This window comes from Plasmodium gonderi, assembly GCF_002157705.1.
Source record: "Plasmodium gonderi DNA, contig: Chr14, whole genome shotgun sequence".
Classification (NCBI taxonomy): Eukaryota; Apicomplexa; class Aconoidasida; order Haemosporida; family Plasmodiidae; genus Plasmodium; species Plasmodium gonderi.
In genome coordinates this window covers 851,403-871,019 of record NW_021628939.1, presented here as the reverse complement: position 1 = coordinate 871,019, position 19,617 = coordinate 851,403, and the positions used below count along the sequence as shown (strand labels likewise).

General features: G+C 28.7%; 7 protein-coding genes across 7 annotated transcripts; 4 read left to right on the top strand and 3 right to left on the bottom strand.

The window, feature by feature from the left end:
• Positions 1 to 218: 218 nt before the first annotated feature.
• PGO_141800 (hypothetical protein, conserved) lies at positions 219 to 3,140 on the top strand (the record flags this gene model as incomplete). The annotated part of the gene is made up of 1 exon (XM_028690174.1): positions 219 to 3,140. The coding sequence occupies one exon, from the start codon at positions 219 to 221 to the stop codon at positions 3,138 to 3,140; it is 2,922 nt and encodes a 973-aa protein (XP_028545975.1).
• A 934-nt stretch (positions 3,141 to 4,074) lies between these two features.
• Positions 4,075 to 5,140, bottom strand: PGO_141790 (40S ribosomal protein S19; the record flags this gene model as incomplete). The annotated part of the gene is made up of 2 exons (XM_028690173.1): positions 4,075 to 4,509; positions 5,138 to 5,140. 2 exons carry the CDS (start codon positions 5,138 to 5,140, stop codon positions 4,075 to 4,077), a joined length of 438 nt encoding a protein of 145 aa, XP_028545974.1.
• Positions 5,141 to 7,206: 2,066 nt separating this feature from the next.
• On the top strand, positions 7,207 to 7,689 carry PGO_141780 (hypothetical protein, conserved; the record flags this gene model as incomplete). Its single annotated transcript, XM_028690172.1, has 1 exon — positions 7,207 to 7,689. The coding sequence occupies one exon, from the start codon at positions 7,207 to 7,209 to the stop codon at positions 7,687 to 7,689; it is 483 nt and encodes a 160-aa protein (XP_028545973.1).
• Positions 7,690 to 8,474: 785 nt separating this feature from the next.
• Positions 8,475 to 11,555, bottom strand: PGO_141770 (hypothetical protein, conserved; the record flags this gene model as incomplete). Its single annotated transcript, XM_028690171.1, has 7 exons — positions 8,475 to 8,558; positions 8,732 to 8,793; positions 8,959 to 9,079; positions 9,277 to 9,352; positions 9,509 to 9,550; positions 9,690 to 9,821; positions 10,105 to 11,555. The coding sequence occupies 7 exons, from the start codon at positions 11,553 to 11,555 to the stop codon at positions 8,475 to 8,477; spliced, it is 1,968 nt and encodes a 655-aa protein (XP_028545972.1).
• A 1,139-nt stretch (positions 11,556 to 12,694) lies between these two features.
• On the top strand, positions 12,695 to 12,964 carry PGO_141760 (hypothetical protein, conserved; the record flags this gene model as incomplete). Its single annotated transcript, XM_028690170.1, has 1 exon — positions 12,695 to 12,964. The coding sequence occupies one exon, from the start codon at positions 12,695 to 12,697 to the stop codon at positions 12,962 to 12,964; it is 270 nt and encodes an 89-aa protein (XP_028545971.1).
• A 1,137-nt stretch (positions 12,965 to 14,101) lies between these two features.
• On the bottom strand, positions 14,102 to 14,737 carry PGO_141750 (hypothetical protein, conserved; the record flags this gene model as incomplete). Its single annotated transcript, XM_028690169.1, has 1 exon — positions 14,102 to 14,737. One exon carries the CDS (start codon positions 14,735 to 14,737, stop codon positions 14,102 to 14,104), a length of 636 nt encoding a protein of 211 aa, XP_028545970.1.
• A 1,904-nt stretch (positions 14,738 to 16,641) lies between these two features.
• PGO_141740 (hypothetical protein, conserved) lies at positions 16,642 to 18,406 on the top strand (the record flags this gene model as incomplete). Its single annotated transcript, XM_028690168.1, has 5 exons — positions 16,642 to 16,656; positions 16,809 to 16,859; positions 17,149 to 17,223; positions 17,394 to 17,466; positions 17,742 to 18,406. 5 exons carry the CDS (start codon positions 16,642 to 16,644, stop codon positions 18,404 to 18,406), a joined length of 879 nt encoding a protein of 292 aa, XP_028545969.1.
• Positions 18,407 to 19,617: the final 1,211 nt, after the last annotated feature.

The window sequence follows — 19,617 nt, the reverse complement described above, 5'->3', positions numbered from 1 at the left end:
TATTTTTTTAACATAATTTATTTTTTAAGATAATATATTTTTTAAGATAATATATTTTTTAACGTAATTTATTTTTTAACATAATATATTTTTTAACGTAATTTATTTTTTAACATAATATATTTTTTAACGTAATTTATTTTTTAACATTTCTTACTTCAACTTTCTCTACATAACACTAGATGTAAAAAAAAAAAAAAAAAAAAAAAAACTCTGAAATGAAAGAAATTGCTGGGGATAGTAACACATGTACATCTGTCGTACGTGACATTTGTTCCCTATTCACCATTTTACAAAATGTGAAGAGTAAGAAAACCATTTTGAACAAACTAACAGAGTTGTTTTTGTTGTTATATAATGAACGGATGAAGCGAAAATTGTTATATGATTCGACAGTTGCTAACTGGAGTTCCACAGGTAGCAGTTGTGACGAAGAGGATAATACCAGTTTGAGGAGAATTTTCAAGACAGATTTGATTATACTTCAAAAGAGTAGGAAAAACTATACAAAATATGAACAGTGGCTAAATGAATGTTATGAGAAATTCCTAAATATGTTATTTCAGTTATTGAAACATAATGATGAAGTTTTTGTGACTAAGAGCTTGTCTCTCCTTTTTGGCAGTCTACAGTTTGAATCCAAGATATATGACAAAATAATTCGAGAGATGGAAAAAAAAAAAAGTAAAATAGGGAATAATAACGATACTGCGTTTGATAACTATGCATCAAGTGATCTGTATATGAATGAAGGGGATGATAAGGTTTTTCCCACTCAGAATAATCAAAGGACATTTATTGAATCAAATAAGAGGCAAAATAATTCTAGAAAAGCATTTCCTATTAAATTATTTAGAAAAATAATATTCCAATTATTAAGAATTGACAATATTAGTGTCAGCACAATGAAATACATTTGCAAAAGTTACTTGTGTTTTTATTATGATTTAAATTATTATTTTTTACACATTCTTAAAACGTTCTGTGTTTTAAAAAAAGGTATTTGGAATGAAAAGTTTTACAGCGACGATGATAATGTTTGTTATGGTGAAGATTTGTCAAAAGAGAGAGAAAATAAAAAAGAATTGGAGAAGAACCAAGGGCCAAGAAACTGTCATGAAGATATACTGAGAGATAATCCGAATACAAATCTGTTAATATTTAGCATTTTAATTAATTCTATAAAACCAGAAAAGAAAATCAGAGAAGTTCACATTAGGAATAAAGATTTTTTGAAGAGAAGTAGAATTGATGAATTGTGCTTGGATCTGAATGATGAGGAAGTTCGGATGTCAAAACGGAAGAAGAGACGAATCGATCGAAAAAAGAGAGAGAACATATCATACGACAAGGAAGAAATGAAGAAAACGTTTCATAATTACGACACAGATGATAGTATTGTACATTCATCTAAAGAAGAATCTACGGATGGGTCTTCCTCTGACAAGAACAGTGAGACTAGCGAGAATGGCATCCATGAGGATTCCAACTTTTTACAAAATGCCAATCTAATGCATCAAACAAACAATAGCGATGCAGAGTATGAAAACATACTTGACGAAGATCAAGTTAAAGACTATGATGTTATCAAAAGGAGAAAGAGCAAATTGGAGTTTAAAATGAAAAATAGAAAGAACAATTTATTTATAAGTGCAAATGTAGAAAAAAGAATATATGCTAGATTATATTCAAGCTGTTGGTTTTATTTCATAACAACATTTAATCATAAACATTCCATGATTCTGCAGTTGTTGCATTCAATTCCTATATGTGTATTTCCATATACAAATAATCCTTATTATTTAATTGATTTTTTTAATTATTCCTTTTACTCTTCACCAAGTTTGTACACTTCTCTTGCCTCTCTCCCTGGTATATTTTATATTCTGACCGAATTAAATGTAGGAAATTTATTGGACAAGGAAGATACTGTTAACATATCCTCTAATGTTGAGAATGCGGAGGCTGATGGAGTCAAGAAGGACGACAATCAAAGTGAACAAGAGGATATAGAGAAAAAAAATGTACAAGACGAAAACAACAGCACAGATGAAAGTGAGGAAGGAAGTAATGATCTAAACAGTGATGACAAAGGGGAGAAAAAGTTAAATGATAACATGTACACAGATTACTATAAGAGATTGTTTGAACTTATAACACCGGCAAGTTTTTACTACGCGGATACAAGTTTTTTAAAAATAATTCATGTATCCATAAAAAATCAAATGATCCCAATACATTATATAATATCTTTTTTGAAAAAACTTCTCCGTGTTGCTTGCTTAACGTCTTATAACATATCTATAAACATCCTGAGTGTGGTATACGATTTGTTGATTTGTTTCAAAAGTGAACTGAAAGATGCAATGGCACTTTCTGCTTCTGTTTTTATGAACATAGACATCAAGAAGGATTTTTTTTGCTATGAAAATTTGAATAAAAATTTTGACAAAAATAAAATCGTAGAAATTTTGAGGGCGAATGCCAAAATATTACGTGATGGAGGAGGAGGAGCATGGGAGGTGGATCAAAACGATTATGTTGAGAAGGAGAAAAATTTTGTTCACAATTTGGAAAATGTGAAGAGGGAAAAAGATTATCATCATCAACATCAACAGCAGCATCAACATTGTGTTGTTATGACAGAGGCGGCTGATAAGTCGTTATGTGTGGAGATACATAGGACAGAAAAGGATATTAATATCCCACAGGGTTTGGACATGAATGTGACTAATACGTTTGAGAATGACACCCAAAGAGGTGAAGATACCAATGTATCATGTTCGACGAAAAAATTATTCAGCCTTCAGGAATGCTTACCAAACAAGTATCAAATAAATATGAATACGCTAAACAGAAAGGAGTTGTACATGGTCAATCATATATTCTACGAGATAATCCTCCTGAACAACCATTTATGCGACAATTTGAAATATTATTCGAACGTGTACCACTACAACTTCAACAACGATTCATCTCTTAAGCCTCATATGCTTTATACCAACCCGAGTAAATTTAATTTGGAAATGGAGGATTCTCTCTTGGGTTTTTTAAAAAATTTTTTAAGTTTTAAAAAAAAAAAAGAAACGGACATACTGCCCTCTGTGGAACAGAAGGAATTTTCGACAATCTTTTTGTGAATCGTGTTGTTATCGATTTCGTTTTCAATTTTTCTTGCGAATGTTTTTACTGGAATTTTTTTTTTTTTTTTTTTTTTTGTTATCTTTAAGAAAACCCATTTGTGGATTTTTTGATTTATGTGTCAATAATACAAACGCAGATTATATTTCTACTTACAAATTTGTGCAGTATATATATATTTAATGAGATCTTCAAAAAAAAAATGTGCATGTGTGTTTGAAAGGTACATGGTTAGGTTACATACCTATCACAATAATACCCCGTTTACGTATACGTTTATTTACTCATGCTGAGTGTGAATTTTTACTTATTTATTTATTTATTTTTTTTTTTTTTTTGCTATATAAATGTTAACTTAAGAATATGCGATTAAATGAACTCCATATATAACTTTCTAAACCTTTCCCTTAATGACACATTATTCGTATACTTAAAATGGGAGCAAAATATTTATTATTTTTTTAGTCCTTCTTCTTACATATTATATGTTTGCTTTTAAAAATGCAAGTTAAAAGTACTTTCACGAATTTAGCAATTAATGGGAAAAAAAAAAAAAAAAAAAAAAAAATTCAGCACATATAAGAAAAAAAAATGCATCTTTATTTATTTATTTTTTTTTTTATGAATATTTTTTTTCTCACTTGTTTTTTCTTTCTTTCTCTTCAAAACTTTATTAACTGCTGAAAAATTGGTATTTTATTCTTTTGTCTTTTCTGTTATTTTGGTTGTAGCAGAATGAACGGCTTTCACGTGCAGATACGTGTGTGCTTATGCAAATTAGTACACACTCTGTGTATGTGTGTAATTATATATATATATATGTATATATATATACATGCATATATATGTATATACATGCATATGTATATATATGTATACATAATTCATACCGATATACGCTACATTTGTTATGTCTTGCTGATGCGCTGGTTTTCATTTCAATGGAATAAATCTTGACGAATGAGTAGCCCCGATACCTGGCTTTCCATGTCTGGTATGTTTGTATGTAATTGAAAATTCTCCTAAATAATATCCAATCATTTCTGGTTTTATTTCTACATTATTATATTGTTTCCCATTATGTACAGCAACAACTGAGCCAACCATTTCTGGAATAATGGTCATATTTCTTAAGTGTGTTGGAATAGCTCTTGGTTTTTCTCCGACTTCACATTCTTTCTTTGCTTTTCTTAATTTTTTTAAAAGAGATTTTTCTTTTTTGCTAATTCCTCTTTTGAATTTTCTTCTCTGTCTTGCTTTAAAAAGTTTAATTAGTTCGTCCTGACTCAAATCCAATAACTTATCTAATTCCACACCTCTATAGTGGAATGTTCTGAATGTTCTCTTCTTTGGTTTATTTGCGTCTTCCTGTGAAGGAGAGGAGAGGGGGGGGGGGGGGAAAAAAAAAAAAAAAAAAAAAGGAGTATAATCAATGGAGAAATGTGTTAATATATGCGATCCATGTTTAGTTAAAAAAATAGTTATAACTCAAGTGAATATACCAATCGAGTTCACTAAATGAAAAACACTAAACGAGACAACATGGAGAGTAATATTTTTATTGTTTCCTCTTAATGGCGAGGGTCAAGTAAGATAAGATGATCAACAACATGCTATCTCAGTTCATTGATTTTAATTCGTAAAACAAATACAAAACAGAAGAAAAGATAATTCTTCTGGCGCGTGTACAGGAAATTTGGGAAGAAAGAATGATTCTTTAAATCCAATGTAATATCAGATGAAAGTGTGGGTGAGATATAGTTCTCTTCTTTCATATGTATGTTTTTTTGTGTCACTCGATGATTATTGAATTTTTACACATGTTTAAGAGGTATTATATAACGAAATATGTTTAATACATTGGGCAAGTGTGAGAGCATATATCATGGCCCATTATTATATGTAACATGGGTAAGAACGCACAAAAAAAAAAAAAAAAAAAAAAAAAATGAACTTTCAATTAGGTATACAAAAATATGTATGCGAAAATAATTACCATGATTCGATGCTTTGTGTGGATGTTAAAAACTAGGTGGATATCGGTAAATTCTCCGTAAACTTATATTCAGGGATTGGCTAAAGTCAAATTAAATAAAAAAGGCCTTTTTATTATTATTATTATTTTTTTTTTTTTTTTTTCCTCTCTTATTTTTTAAAATTCTTCTTAAATTTTACTGAACACTTTAAATGTGAATGTTTCAGTTAGTGATAAAATGATCATTTAAAATTGAAAATATTTATTTTTTTAAAAAATGTAAAATGAAAAAATGTCGCAGCAAGTCGCTTGTTGTGTTGCAATCTTCTGCTCTTTTTTTTTTTTTTTTTTTTTTTTTCTCATGCTTTTCCTTTTCCTTTTCCTTTTCCTTCCCCTTTTTTTTTTTTTTTTTTTTTTTTTTTTTTTTTTTGTATTATAATTCGTTGTTTTATTTTTTTTCTTTTTTCCGTAGGCTGAAGAAAGATGTGCCGAAAATAGCTGTAACCGCTTGGATCTACGTATGGATAGTAAAATGCTTCTCCATCAATATAAGCACACATATATGGAACAAATATGAAACATTATTACATATGTAACATTGCTACGCACGTATATATGTATATATGATATTAACGTTATATATATAAATATGTGAGAGGCCTACGGGTTATGTTTGACACAAAGTACATATTTTGGAGAGGGGGAGGGGAACGCTCAATACACCTAATATGCATAAAACGTGTGATATTAATTTAGAAAATAGCAAATTTCTATATGTACGTAAAAAAGGAACGAGCCCTAATAAATACCTTTATATATATTTTTGCTACGACTTATATGTGGAAACATTAGAGCTTACAAGCAACCACCACGTTTACCTCCCCTTGCCCTTTACTATGCCATATTAAATAAAAAAGGGACCCGGAAAGGAAAATAAAGTGCTGCACTTTCAAAAAAAAGAAAAAAAAAGAGAAAAAAAGATAAGAGTAAATTGTTGCCTCAAAATTGTGGAACGTTTCCAAAAAAAAAAAAAAAAAAGTATGCATATAAAACATGTATTATATTATATAAATTGAATCGTAAAATTCATGAACATTTCTCAGCCTAGCGAAAGGATTTATACCCACCTCTTTATGTGCATAATTTTAACATGTAACAATAGTGATGGATGGATGAGCATTTTTTTTACGCAGTATATATGTGGAGTAAAAGGCCAATGCATTGTGAACTGGTGAACATGCTTTTAAATAAACAAAAAGCTTTATTATATGTCTATATATATATGTAGTGCAGCTCTATATATAGGATTATGTATATCCCTCAAAAGTGCATCTAAAATTTATTTTTTTTCGGAAATTGAAAGGAGGTAGGATAAAAAATAATTTCCTAGATAGAGTTATATGCAAAAATAAATATATTTAAAAAAAAAAAAAAAAAAAAATTTATGAAAATTACCTGCGAGCATGAACTATAACTATAACAGCTTCATTTTAAGTAGCAGGTTAAACAATCGCATACAAATTTATATCCATGAATGCAGAAGTACTTATGTATATATTTTATTTTTCATAGTTTTATGTGTCCATTCTGATTTCCAAGTTAAAGCAAAATCTTACTACATGTATATTACATCGTTTTAGTGGAAAAAAAAAGAAAAAATTCCCTTTTAAATCAAATTTTTACGTAAAATCAAGGGAAAGAAAAAAAAAAAAAAAGAATGACATGAAACTTCAATTTATGGATATTGTCTTGTGAAGTAAAGGAGGAAAAGCCCCAACTTTGTTTATATAATCCTAATATATAAAACATAAAAAATAAAAGTGCCTTTCCCCTTCTTTTCCTTTATTATGTTGAAAACTGTAATTATTTTTTAATATATTCACGTACATAGATATATATATATATATATATATATATATATATATATATATATAGAGAGAGAGAGAGAGAGAGACTAAATGGTGACACTTTATGATTGAAAATTAAAAAAGAGAAAAAGAGGAGGCACATAAAAGGTAGACAACCTTTTAAAACTTTGTTTTATGCAAAACTTATATCAGAATTTATCAAAAAAAAAAAAAAAAAAAAACATGAAAGTAAATAATATAGGAAATAATGAGAAAACAAATGACAAAGTAAATGACGTAACACAATGTGATGACATTAGGGAAGAGAAAGAAAATATGGTTTCATTGAGAGGCTTTAATTTATCATATAAAGATAAATTGGATAATTTAAAAACAATTAAAAATATTGATAATAATAAGAAAATTATAAAATTAGTATTGGAAGATGTTGATATGGACCCAAAGATTATTATGCAGCATGTTGTAGATCTATTAAAAGAAAAAACGAGTTTATATACCATTATTGAAATAAATAAGGAAAAATACAAACTCAAGTATACTGAAGTGACACCTGATGATTATATCCTATTTCCTGAACATGTTCATAATATTGTAAATTGTAAATATGCTTATATAGGTATTTTGAAAGTTTCTAAGTATGCCCAAAGATGTACGTTTAATGAGAAATCTCTTCAGGCATGGCAAAACATTCCGATGGATTTTTGAGTCGTCTTTTATTAGTGCAACGTTTTCCCTCAAGAGCAGGTGTGCACTATATATATACACATACATAAGTATATCTGAATGTGTTTATTTATGCCTACTGTTGTGTATATAAAATCTCAATTGACACCTATATCATAGTTATTTTGAAAGGTGTGTCAATCAATTTTTGCAATCTTTATTTTTGTTTTTTCGTTTGTTTTTGCAACCATCTTGCTTATAACGAAAGGGTTGTTATATACTTTTATTTGTAATATATATTGTTATTATATTTCATTTATTTATTATTTTTTTATTTTTTTTGCTTATAGTTTGCACTGTTGTTTTATTTTATTTCATTTTATTTTACTTTTTTTTGTTATGCATATCAGACCTGATGAATGTAGAGTTCATCATTTGTTTATATTACCAAGAGGATGCTTTTTTTTTTTTTTTCTCGGACAATTTTTCCAACATTCCAGTCTCAAAGTGTTATTTTTTTTTAAAATGTGTATCTATGATATTATAATAAAATGAGGATATGTTATGGTAATTTGTATTAACCCATCTTGTACATAATATGTACAAATATAGTTAGTACCGTATGTACTTTTATAGAGTTTGATAAAATTAAAAAAAAAGGAAAATTAACGATGCACATCATATATATTCTTCACTTTGTTATTCATTCAGCTTTTTTGTAATAATTACATACCTTACAATTAACTTAAAAAAAAAAAAAAAAAAAAGCATTTTTGTTTTCCTTAAAAAAAAAAGATGAAGAGTAGTAAATCTCCAGTTTTTATTGTCTAATCAATAACGTATGAGTCAGGTAGTATGAGCACGTAGTTATCATCGCTGAAACTTTCTTCATCATGTTTGTTGGCAATGTCCTATTGAAGCAGAAAAAATAAATTAATAAAATGGTAAAGTGAATAGATACATAGTTACAGTTATTCCATTATATATTCAAAGATAGTATGTATAATAAAAGAAATATACAACGGGAAAGGAATCATCATCAGTATGAACATGTTAATAAGAAATGGGTAATTTTTTTTTTTACATCAGTCAAGGGGAACTTCACGTCTATCTGATAGCCATCTTCCAATCCTAGCTCCTCATTATCTGATATAGATAGGTTGAAACGTGTTTGAAAATAGGTGCAAATTTTGTTCTCTTTGGGACATGTAAAAAAAAACGCATGAACAAGAGTGGATATTCTGAAAACATAAAAACACATAGGTGTTCTCTATTCCAATAGGTTTCTCCTATTTTGTTAAATAAAATTACCAAATGTAAGATCCTTATCGCATAAGTCTCCATCAAAATATATTTTTATTTTTTCTATTTTGTCATTTGGTAACTTAAACGAATTACCCAATCGGGAAGCCAAATCGCCAAAGGTTTTATTCTGCGTTCAGGTGGGAGAAGAAGGGGGGAAAAAAAACGCAACATGTGTATGCATGGAGTAAAAAAAGATGAAATGAAAATATATCCAACATATATATATAATTGTATATATATATGTTGGATATATATATATAGATTGCGTGCTGTGGGGAAAAGGATACATATGTATTTGTATATATATACCAATTTTGTTTTTACCTTGTTTATAAGAACATTGTCCAAACTTTTGTTTTTGATTTCTTTTCCATCGGTTCCTATTATCTTTACTTTTAATCTATATAAACAAGGAGTTGAATTATTTTTTTAGTACATGTGTAGAAATGTGTCATGATTTGGTTGTTTCTCCGATTGGACTTTTTTCTGCTTGGCCAATTATCCTTTTTGCTGCTTCTATCGTTGCCCATTTGAGTAAGTAGATTTTTTTCATTACCTTATTTTTTCCACTTGGCATAGCTTTTGCAAGGAAAAATTGCTACAAAAAAAAAAAAAAAAAAAAAATATATGCATATGATACGAGCCCATAGGGTGTGTAATAAGAGATGTTTTACTCTATTTTTTTTTTTTGCTTTGTTTTGTTTTGCTTTGCTTTGTTTTATTTTTTTGTGTCGTACTTTTCCCGTTTTAGATATTCTTTATTTTTCTTAATAAAATTGTTAAAGTGATCAGAGTGATTGAATTTTTTATTGCCTTCTTTTTCAGAGCTCGAGATTTTCTCTAGTTGATGCATAATTTTGTCTATTGAGCTGCGATACAATGAATTATGTAAAGGTGTAAAAAAAAAAAAAAAAAAAAAAAAAAAAAAAAAAAATTAGGTACATACGAAAAAGGAGGAGTTCTTGTTTGCACTGATCTTTAGTCTATGCGTGCTCATTCATCTCTATATGATGCCTCTGCTTATGGGCTAAATTTTTTTTTTTTTTTTTTTTTTGGCATATTTTTGTGTGCATACGGTGTGAGACAAATTGGTGAACATGTTTCTCCATATGACTTTCATTTTTTTTTTTTTTTTTTTTTTTGATTTCTTACTAGTTGAATTCGTCTGAGTCAAAATGTTTTTTCTTAAACATTTCGACATTCTGGACTTCCATAATTTGGTTTCCTTTTTTCTTTGTTTCATATTCAACGGATGGAAGATGTTTGGTATTTTTGTAACTAAATAATGCGTTATCTAATTCGTATTTATTTACCTCTTCTGGTTCATAACTCTTCTTGTATTTGTGTCTACTAATTTTTTTTAAGTTGCATAATTTCTTTTTCCCATTTATGATATTTATAAAAACGGGGTATAATTTCCTTTTATCTGTCTCTGCATACTTGAAATAGATGTGATTGTAGAAGGGAGATTCTTCGGCGATTTTATCGAGGTCCATCTTCGTTTGTCCTTGGCCCTCTTTTTTGTCCTTGTTTTCACGATTTTTCTTCTCTCCCTCTGTTTCGCCTTTTTTTTCTCTTTTGTTCTCGCTATGCTTTTCATTGCACCCTTCACTACCCTCTGATTGACTCACCTGGTTATGCACATATTTCTCTACTTCACTGGTTTCTCCGTTTCTACGGTTAAATTTCAGCGCATGCTTCCTCAACTGTTTGTCCTCCTTCAGCAAATTGGAATAGTAGAACAAGTCGTCATATTCATCACTATACCAGCTGAAAGAACTAGACGAACAGTCACTACAAGAATACAATTTGTGAATAACATATGCATTGTCATGATATTTATGTTTTACATATTCTTCTCTATTTTTTTTTATTCTTTTGATTTTCTCTCTTTTTATGAAACTGTGTAGAGAAACGATGCTAGAACTAGAGCATGATTGTTCGCTTAAGTCAGGCATTCCAGTCTGATCATTTATATCATTGCAGTGTGTCATTCTATCTATTCCACTAACCTCATTTTCATCATCTTCATTAGTTTTCCCATTGTGATGTGAAAAATGATGTCTCATGTCTTTAGTGCCATTTTTTCTGTCCCTAATAAAATTATAATTCATAAAAAGTTTTGAAAATTTTTCATTGTTTATAATTATTGCGTTTCCCTCGGTGGTATATCCTGCAATTGTTTTCTTTTTCATTTTGTGCAGTCTGCGTTTATATTTTTCATATTCTTCAAAAAAATTACCCTTTCTACTAGCTGATATTTTAGAGTCCGTGCTACTTTTGTCACATTTTCCATTTTCATTATTTTTCTCACACTTATCTTTGATGCCATTTTCATTTTTTGCGTTCATCAATTCATCGTTCACATTTTTATAAAACTTAATTTTTTTATCAATTGCAGTTAATACGCTCTTGTACTTTTTGTAAACTTCTCTTGGTTCTACCTCAAGCAAATGTTGGCTTTCTCCATCTTTTTCTCCATTTTTTTCATCATCCTTTTCATGCTTTTCTCTATTTTCAAACTTGCCCTTAATAAATTCTCTTGATGTTTCAAGCTCATACAAAATCTGGTCCATTAGGTTTCCAACTGTTTTGTCTTTCATTTTCCTTTTTAATTCCGTTGAGGTGGAGGGGGGGGGGGGGGATTTATCCTTTTGTTTTATTTTTTTCCCCCTCCCGTTTTTATATAGGATGTAAAAATGTAATGATGTGTTTTTACATATCTGTATTGGAATATGTACACATATTCAAGCGTTTTTTTTTTTTTTTTTTTTTTTTTAATTTTCTTTGTGTATTTGATATGCTTAAAATTTTTTTTTTTTTTTTTTTTTTTTTTTTTTTTTTTTTTTTTTTTTTTTTTTTTTTTTTTAATTTCTTTGTGTATTTGATATGCTTAAAATTTTTTTTTTTTTTTTTTTTCTTTTTTTTCTTAGCGACTAATAAAAATAGATCATTTCCCCACAAACCTCAAAGTTTATAGTCTTGTTTCAATACGCTTCTGAAATATATTTGAAAATCTTTGTGATTTCGATAAGTTGTCACGTTGCTACTGATCTTATGAATTTGTTTAAATGGGTTCCAAAAAAAATAATTCATAATTTCAAAAGAAAATATCACTCGTAAGTTAGAAAAAAAAAAAAAAAAAAAAAAAAAATTAGGAACAAAGCCGAGAGCTGAATTGACAACAAAGCAGAGAGCTGAATTGAGGACAAAGGATCAAATATTCAATACCAAGATAATGCGTATATATAATCGTAAAAGCGAATGCAAAGAAGCGAAGAATTTAAAAATATAAAATCGACGCAGTCACGAAGAGGTATCAAAGATTAACTATGAGAAATATGCATGCCTCTTGTTTATGTACACAAGTTATATCAAAGTATTACATGTACATGGATGTCTGTGGATGCAAACACCCCAGGATATATATGTAATAACAACTGAAGAACAGTGGACTGTTTCATAGTCATCAGGGATGTGTAAGAAAAAAGGGAAAATTTTAGTGTATTTACAAAAATAGAATTTGTTTTAAAGGATGAAAATTTATAGGAATTTTATATACACACATCTATATGTGAACAATAGGCAAATGTGAAAATATACATAACTGTGAACATGTTTGAGTTTACTTTTTTTTTCTTTTTAATGTGAAAACAAAGGAGAATATCTATCAAAAACGGATACAATTTTGTAGCATTACTTTTACTTTTATCTTTTTTTTTGAAAAAATAAAACCAAAAAAATGGCATTTTTTTACAGTGGATATCACAAACCAAATAGTAAACACATAAAAAATAAGAGGGCGAAAATAATATACGTTTTAGGTCTGTTCATGTTACCAACTATTGTAACATATGTAGGAAGTAATTACTACATTTTGAATTTTTTCATTAACACTTTTAAACCTATTGAAGTACCAAGAGAGGTAGATTTTCGGATTATTAAAAAAATATACCATGATAAGAAACCCACATCAAAGAGTTCCGATTATGATGAAAATACAAATGTGTAAAAAGTCTTAGTCATATGATCTCAATCGAGAATAGAAGAATATTTCCCCTTGCCCATGTTTTTGAGCACAAAAATTATATTTACAAACAAGAGAACATTGTGGATTGTCTTTTCCCAACATAAACAAGTCAACATTTAAAGTTGTACTTTCAGAGTTTGTGTGTTCTATCATATTGCTCATTGTGGGTTTTTTTTTCGTTTTTTTTTTTTTTTTTTTTTTTTTTTTTTTTTTTTTATTATTCTTTTATTTATTCACTGTACATAATTATGTGCACTAATTGGTATACTCATGAGTACTCTTTTTCAGCTTTTCGTTTGAACACCCATGTTAAAAATAAAAAAAAAGGAAAGACAACATGTCCTTTCTGTTCCCCCCCTTTTACAATCGTTACTACTTGAATGAATGAAGCTTAAAATATATATGTTAAAATCATAGTGCAAAAATAAATAACAATATATACGCACTTAACGTAGTATTGTAAAATTATTACATATGTGTATAGCTACATCTGATGTAATATACCCTCCTCTCATTTTACACACATGCCAACACCTTTATGGCTCCTTCTGAATTGGAGTTTACTTTGTACACTGTGCTGATCAACAGGATGAGTTAAAATTGAGTATAACTTCACCATTGCACATGTGAACGTGTAACACTTTTTTCAGCTCCGACATGTGAATGTGCATATATATATATGCACATTTGTGTGTGTGCTGGCTTTTAGTGGTAAAAAAAAAAAAAAAATGAAAAAGAAGCGCATTCATAAAATGGAATTAAAAATGGCCAAAATTAAAAAAATGGAATAAAATTATTTTAGTTCCTTATACGAAGGCATGTTGGTCAAAAAAAATGATATAAAATAAATGCATAAATGTACGGATAAAATGATCAGATGATCGGATAAGTTGGTACATAAGTGTGAAAGTGGGTCAGCACATGGGGGTGGGGGGTGGGGGTGAGTATATTTTTTGATAAGTTGGCAAAAACAATAAAATAAGATAAACATCTCAACAAGTTAACCCTACACAGTGCACTGTTCACGTAAAAACATGTTAAAAAAGAAAATTGCGATTGATCTGTAAGCAGGATTAGGTATATGTAAATATTATACATGCACATTCTTTTGAAAATTGTCTATGTCTTATAGCATATTTTTTTCTGTGTGCATTTTCGAGTTGGTTGTATTCGCGTAGATGGTGTTCTTTCTCGTCTGTCTGTTTTCTTTTTTTCTCTATTTTTTGAAATAGATTTTTTGGTTCTACCTCCAGGGGAATTTCCTAATGTTTTGTTTTGTTTAACATGTCCATTAGTGTCTTGGTGACTTGTAATAGTGGTAGAGTTTGTATCCATAGCTGTGTCGTTATTTGTAAAATCGGTTAAGAAAATACTTTTATTTGTGGAAGATTTATCATTTGATGGTTTGAGGGATGGTATAAATCCACCTTCATCAAATATACCACTTTTGCCTTCATTTGTATTTTCGCTATGTTTAGTATCCTCTGTTGAATTTGTGGCATGAGCTTCAATATTTGTGTCTGTATTTATAGAAGAGTTCTCATCATTTTCCTTTTTTTTTTTTTTTTCATCATCACTTAAGTTATCACATTCGTTTTCACTGTTAGTGTTCATAATGCTGCCATTTGTTTTCCCATCTGTATTATTCAATTCAACATTGGTATCATTACTTCTCTTTTGCATACAACATGCACACTCTAAGGTGTCCTCCGTGTTAACCACAAGGCATGAATTACATCTCCATGTTTTTTCCATTCTCTTTTTTAAAAATGTTACATGTAAGAGAATGTGTAAAATGTACAAAAAATAAAAGAAAAAAAAATAAAGTTGTGTGATATGGAGGAAAATGTGGTGCTGAAAAAATCTTTATCGAAGATATGAGAATATGAAATTTTTTTTTTTTTTTTGGAAAGTGTATGGGATATTTTTATTTGTTTACAAAGGAGAATAATCTTTTTTTTAATACATAAGTGATTTTTATGTATGAATAAACAGAGTTTCATCACATCATTCTGGCTTCTTTTTTTTTTTTTTTTTTTTTTTTTTTTTTGGAGATAAATTAAATTTTTTTTTTAATATTTAAGTTTTTTTTTTTGTATATAAATAGTTTTTTTTATATTATTTTGTTTTTTTTTTTTTTTTTTTTTTTTTTTTTTTTTTGGGAGATAAATGAATTACACCTTCAATTGATAGTAAAATATCTTTGTAAAGTTTGTTTTAAACTTCCTCTTTCTCTTTCTTCCTTTATCTCTCTTTCTCGCCCTCTTTTATTTTTTTTCCCCCCCCATTCGTGTTGTATGACTTTTTTTCTTCTTTTGTATGTGTTATTCTTCTTTTAATGCAGAATTTGTGTTTGGCTTCATCACAAATTGAGTGTAATCATTACTGATCTTTTGAGTGGCCTTGACTCAATCAAAAATTTCGTAACATTTATTCAGTTTTTTCATCATTTTATTTTATTTATTTTTATGATGTGAATAAATAAGAAGTCATTGACAGTTCGAATGATTTATTTATTTTTACCAAAAAGGGAAAAAAATAGGAAAAAAAAAAAAAAAAAAAAAAAAAAAATACATTACACCAAGAGCCATTTTATAACACATTGGTTTTACCACGACCTCTCAAATGGTTTTCGACCCATATGAATAAAACAACTTATTTATGTAGGACTTTTCCCTGCATTTTCGAATGTGAACTGAAATAACACCCATTTGTTAGAATAGATTGATTATGTAAATGGGGAGGCAGAAGTGAAGAAGGTCCATTGTATCTTATTTTTTTTTGATTTTTTCCCCTTTCTACTTGTGCACTTGTTCGTTCACTTTTTTATGCTTTTAAGTTCGTCCGTTTTTACTCTTTTATTTTATTTTATTTTTTCTTAACATTGCATGCCGCTTGTGTAAAAAGGCTGTTGCATATCACCTGCCATAGCGTCGATTCAACATGAGATGGCCAAGATGAAAATTTGACCAAACATTATGAGCGAACACCTATATTACTTTTGAAGAGAAAATTTTTCTAAATACCAAGTGCATAAGAGCTAGTATATTTTCGAGCTTGAATATGAAAATTTCCCGTTCATCTTAGGTAATAAAAAAAGGCGAATGGCACAAGCATGAAAATGAAAAAAAGTTCATAAATGTGAACATTTCAAAAATGAGAAATTCCTCAATCCCCCATGCTCTTCACCCATGTGCATGTTTCACCATCCACTCTTCACACGCTAGATGTTAAAAAAAAAAGCACATGGAATTACAGCATTCCTCCCTGCCTCTTCTTCATTGAAGAATTAACAGGAAAATCTTTCTTTCAGATGCACATGTAAATTTTTCATTTAGTGTCGTATAGGATTAGAGGGAATCTATTAGCATCTACGTTTTTCGCCACCTACAAATGATCACAATCTTGGTATCCCACAACACTAAGGAAAGTGTGGATGTGCTAACATACTTCTGCATGCTTTTGTGAGTATATACATACATATATATACATACATATATATACACATGTATATACATTCATTAGGTATGATAAAAAGGAGTGTTAAAATATAAGTCAACAAAAGTGGAGTCACAAAAAAATTAGGATCATAAGTGTAATATCTTGGTACAACCAGACATTTGTTCAATTTCCTTATCTTCTCTCTTCCCAGTTTACCCATGAATTATTCTGAGGTACGGTAATAAAAAGAGACTTGAAAAAACAAAAAAAAAAAAGTAGCAGCTCATAAAATGTCAAAATTAAAGAAAAGTACAGCAAAGTTAGTTCATTTTTTTTTTTACTTGTCATTGTTAATTTTGTATTTTCATTTCTTTCCCTTTTCAAGATAGATGAAGATGACGAAGATTTATATGAAGGGTTAGAGGTCGACAATTTGGTAAGTACCTCCACCTGCGGTGATGTGTATATATATATAACACACGGGTTAAGCACATAAATTATACTCCACAAATAACGGATGTTATGTTTTCTTGCCACATAAGGGTTCTTTACGTGTTGCCAATTCAAGAATGCACCTCGCTTGGTTTCGTTTTATTTCACTATATTTTATATCACTTTATTTTATTTGACTTTATTTTATTTGACTTTATTTTATTTGACTTTATTTTATTTCATTTCTTTTTATTTCATTTCTTTTTATTTGATTTAATTTTTTATATGAACAGCTACAGGGATCAAACGAAAAAAGAGCCGATGAAAAAAAAAAGGAAGTCGAGAAAGCTATCGTTAAGCCAAAAGAAGTAACACCTAAGACGAACGCAAAATTGGAAAACATAAAAATTAACAACACTCCATGTGTACAAAAATAAACTTTTATAGTAATGGATTTTACACACATCGAAATGTTTTTTCCATTCCTTTTCACATTTTTTCTACTTCATTTTCCATTTTTTTCACCTTTTTTTTTTAGCAATTTTTTGAAAAATCGAGAAAAAGTTTATATAAAAAATTAAGTGGTGCCAAGGTTGTGTACACAAAAAAGGGTACGTACTATATATACTACTAACATTTTTGTAAAGCAGAAAAATAATATGCGTTTGCGGCTAGATACATATAAACCAGAGTGTGCAACATGCATGCCTAGGGATTCATTTCATATTAACTCAAATAACAGAGAAGAAACTGATGAATGTTACAAAATATGCTTTATTTTCTTTCGATTGTATATCCATTACACATAAATGTGTTCATCTTTTCTCCCCTCCCCTCCCCTCCTCTTTTTTTTTTTTTTTTTTTTTCACAAACTCACGTTTTACAGAACCATGTCTATTCCTAGGAGCTCCTCAAGCAAGTGAAGACATTGATGAGAGAGAACACAAAATTGAATATTTATTATTAGTAAATTTGTTATATTTTATAAATGATATAGTAATTAAAAGCTTTTGTGAACAAATTGGGAAAGTGAAAAGAGTCATAATACTAGAAGATGAAAAACATGGGAAATCATTAGGTATGTGTATAGTTGAATTTTACATTTTAGAGTCAACACAAAATAATTATGTTGCATATTTGAAAGAAAAACTAAAGGTAGATGTTAGAAAATTAAGCTCTAATTTAGTAGAACTAATAAAATCAGATGAATTATATAGCTATGGAGGCTATTTGAATAATAACATTATTGAATTAATAAAAAAAGATAATTCAGATGTACTACATACAACAGAAAATATTCAGGACGCATTAAATAAGTCATTAAACTTAAACAAGCATCCAATTTTTAGTTGGTTTAATACTAGCATGAAAGACGTTCTTAATACTTATGTTAAATCGGAGTTAAAGAAAAAAAAAAAAAAAAATTCCAATATAAATGATTACATGGATAGGAAAAATGAAAGTGACTCTGATTCAGAAAGTGACATATCTACGCATATTATAGATTACGTGTCTAAAAAGGGCAAATTCACATCTTATAGTAAGTTGTAGGGGGAAAAGAAAGGAAAGAAAGAAGGGAAAAAAAAAAGGGGAGACTTATATGCAAACTTTTTTTTTTTTTTTTATACTTCTTTTCCTTTTTTATCCTTCTCTTCCCCTTTGGTGCGTGTTCATGATGAGAAAAGAAATAGAAAGAAAAGGAGGAAAATATATTGTGTGCATTCATATATATGTTACAAGTGCATATATCCGCTCCATTTATGTATATACGATATTATTTTTTTTTTTTTTTTTTTTTTCTTGTTGGTGTAAAATTTATATGTTATGGAATAAAATGTTTTCATGCAATTTACCAAATTCCCCGCTCATTTGACCTTATTTTCGATTCATTTGCCAAAACGTTTTTTCCTACGGTTGAACAATATTGTAGGATATTTATTGAAATGTCATTTTTTAGTGACAATGCTTCTGAGTATGACTCAAAAATGATCAAACTTTTTTTTGTAACGTTTATGGAATGTGGTTGAAAATATTAAGAATCATAATATTGTCTACATTCTTCGCGCAGAAGTAAACATATTGTTTGGAAAAAAATGGACAAATTGTTGTGGATGGAAGGAAAAGTACAAGTTAAATACAACAAGTGGTTGCGTCATGTGTGTGTGTGGAGGTGTAGTACTACATATCCAATAAAGCAAAAAACGCTTCAAAAATGTTTTTTCAAAAAATGTTTGAAAAAATGACTTTTAAAAAAGAATGGTTCCTTTTTATTATTAACATTATAAATAAATTTCGTTTTTGAAATGTAAAAAAATAAAAAACTTGGATGTGGAAAAATCGAAAAAGGTAGAATTAAAAAAAAAGGGAAACAAAAAGAAAAAAAAAAAAAAAAAAAAAAAAAGGCAATTCCAACATCTATGTAGTAGATGTGTAGTTAAACCATAAGATATGCATGTCATACATATCAATCTTTTGAATCACCATTATATTTCTTCAATTCTTCAAATAAAAATTTTGGGGGAAAAAATGAAAAGAAATATGTGAATAGTCATCATGGGTGATAAATTAAGCATATGGGGAAAGGTGGCATATGAATGTAAAAAAAAAAAAAAAAAAAAAAAAAAGTATATTTATACCTCTTAGTAATAAGTCTCAAACAAAAAAGGTAGTGAAAACTCACATATTGTAAATATAAAACAACTGGGTTACTACTATCATCATTATCATCATCTATGTTATTCGAACTATCGTTTTAATTAATG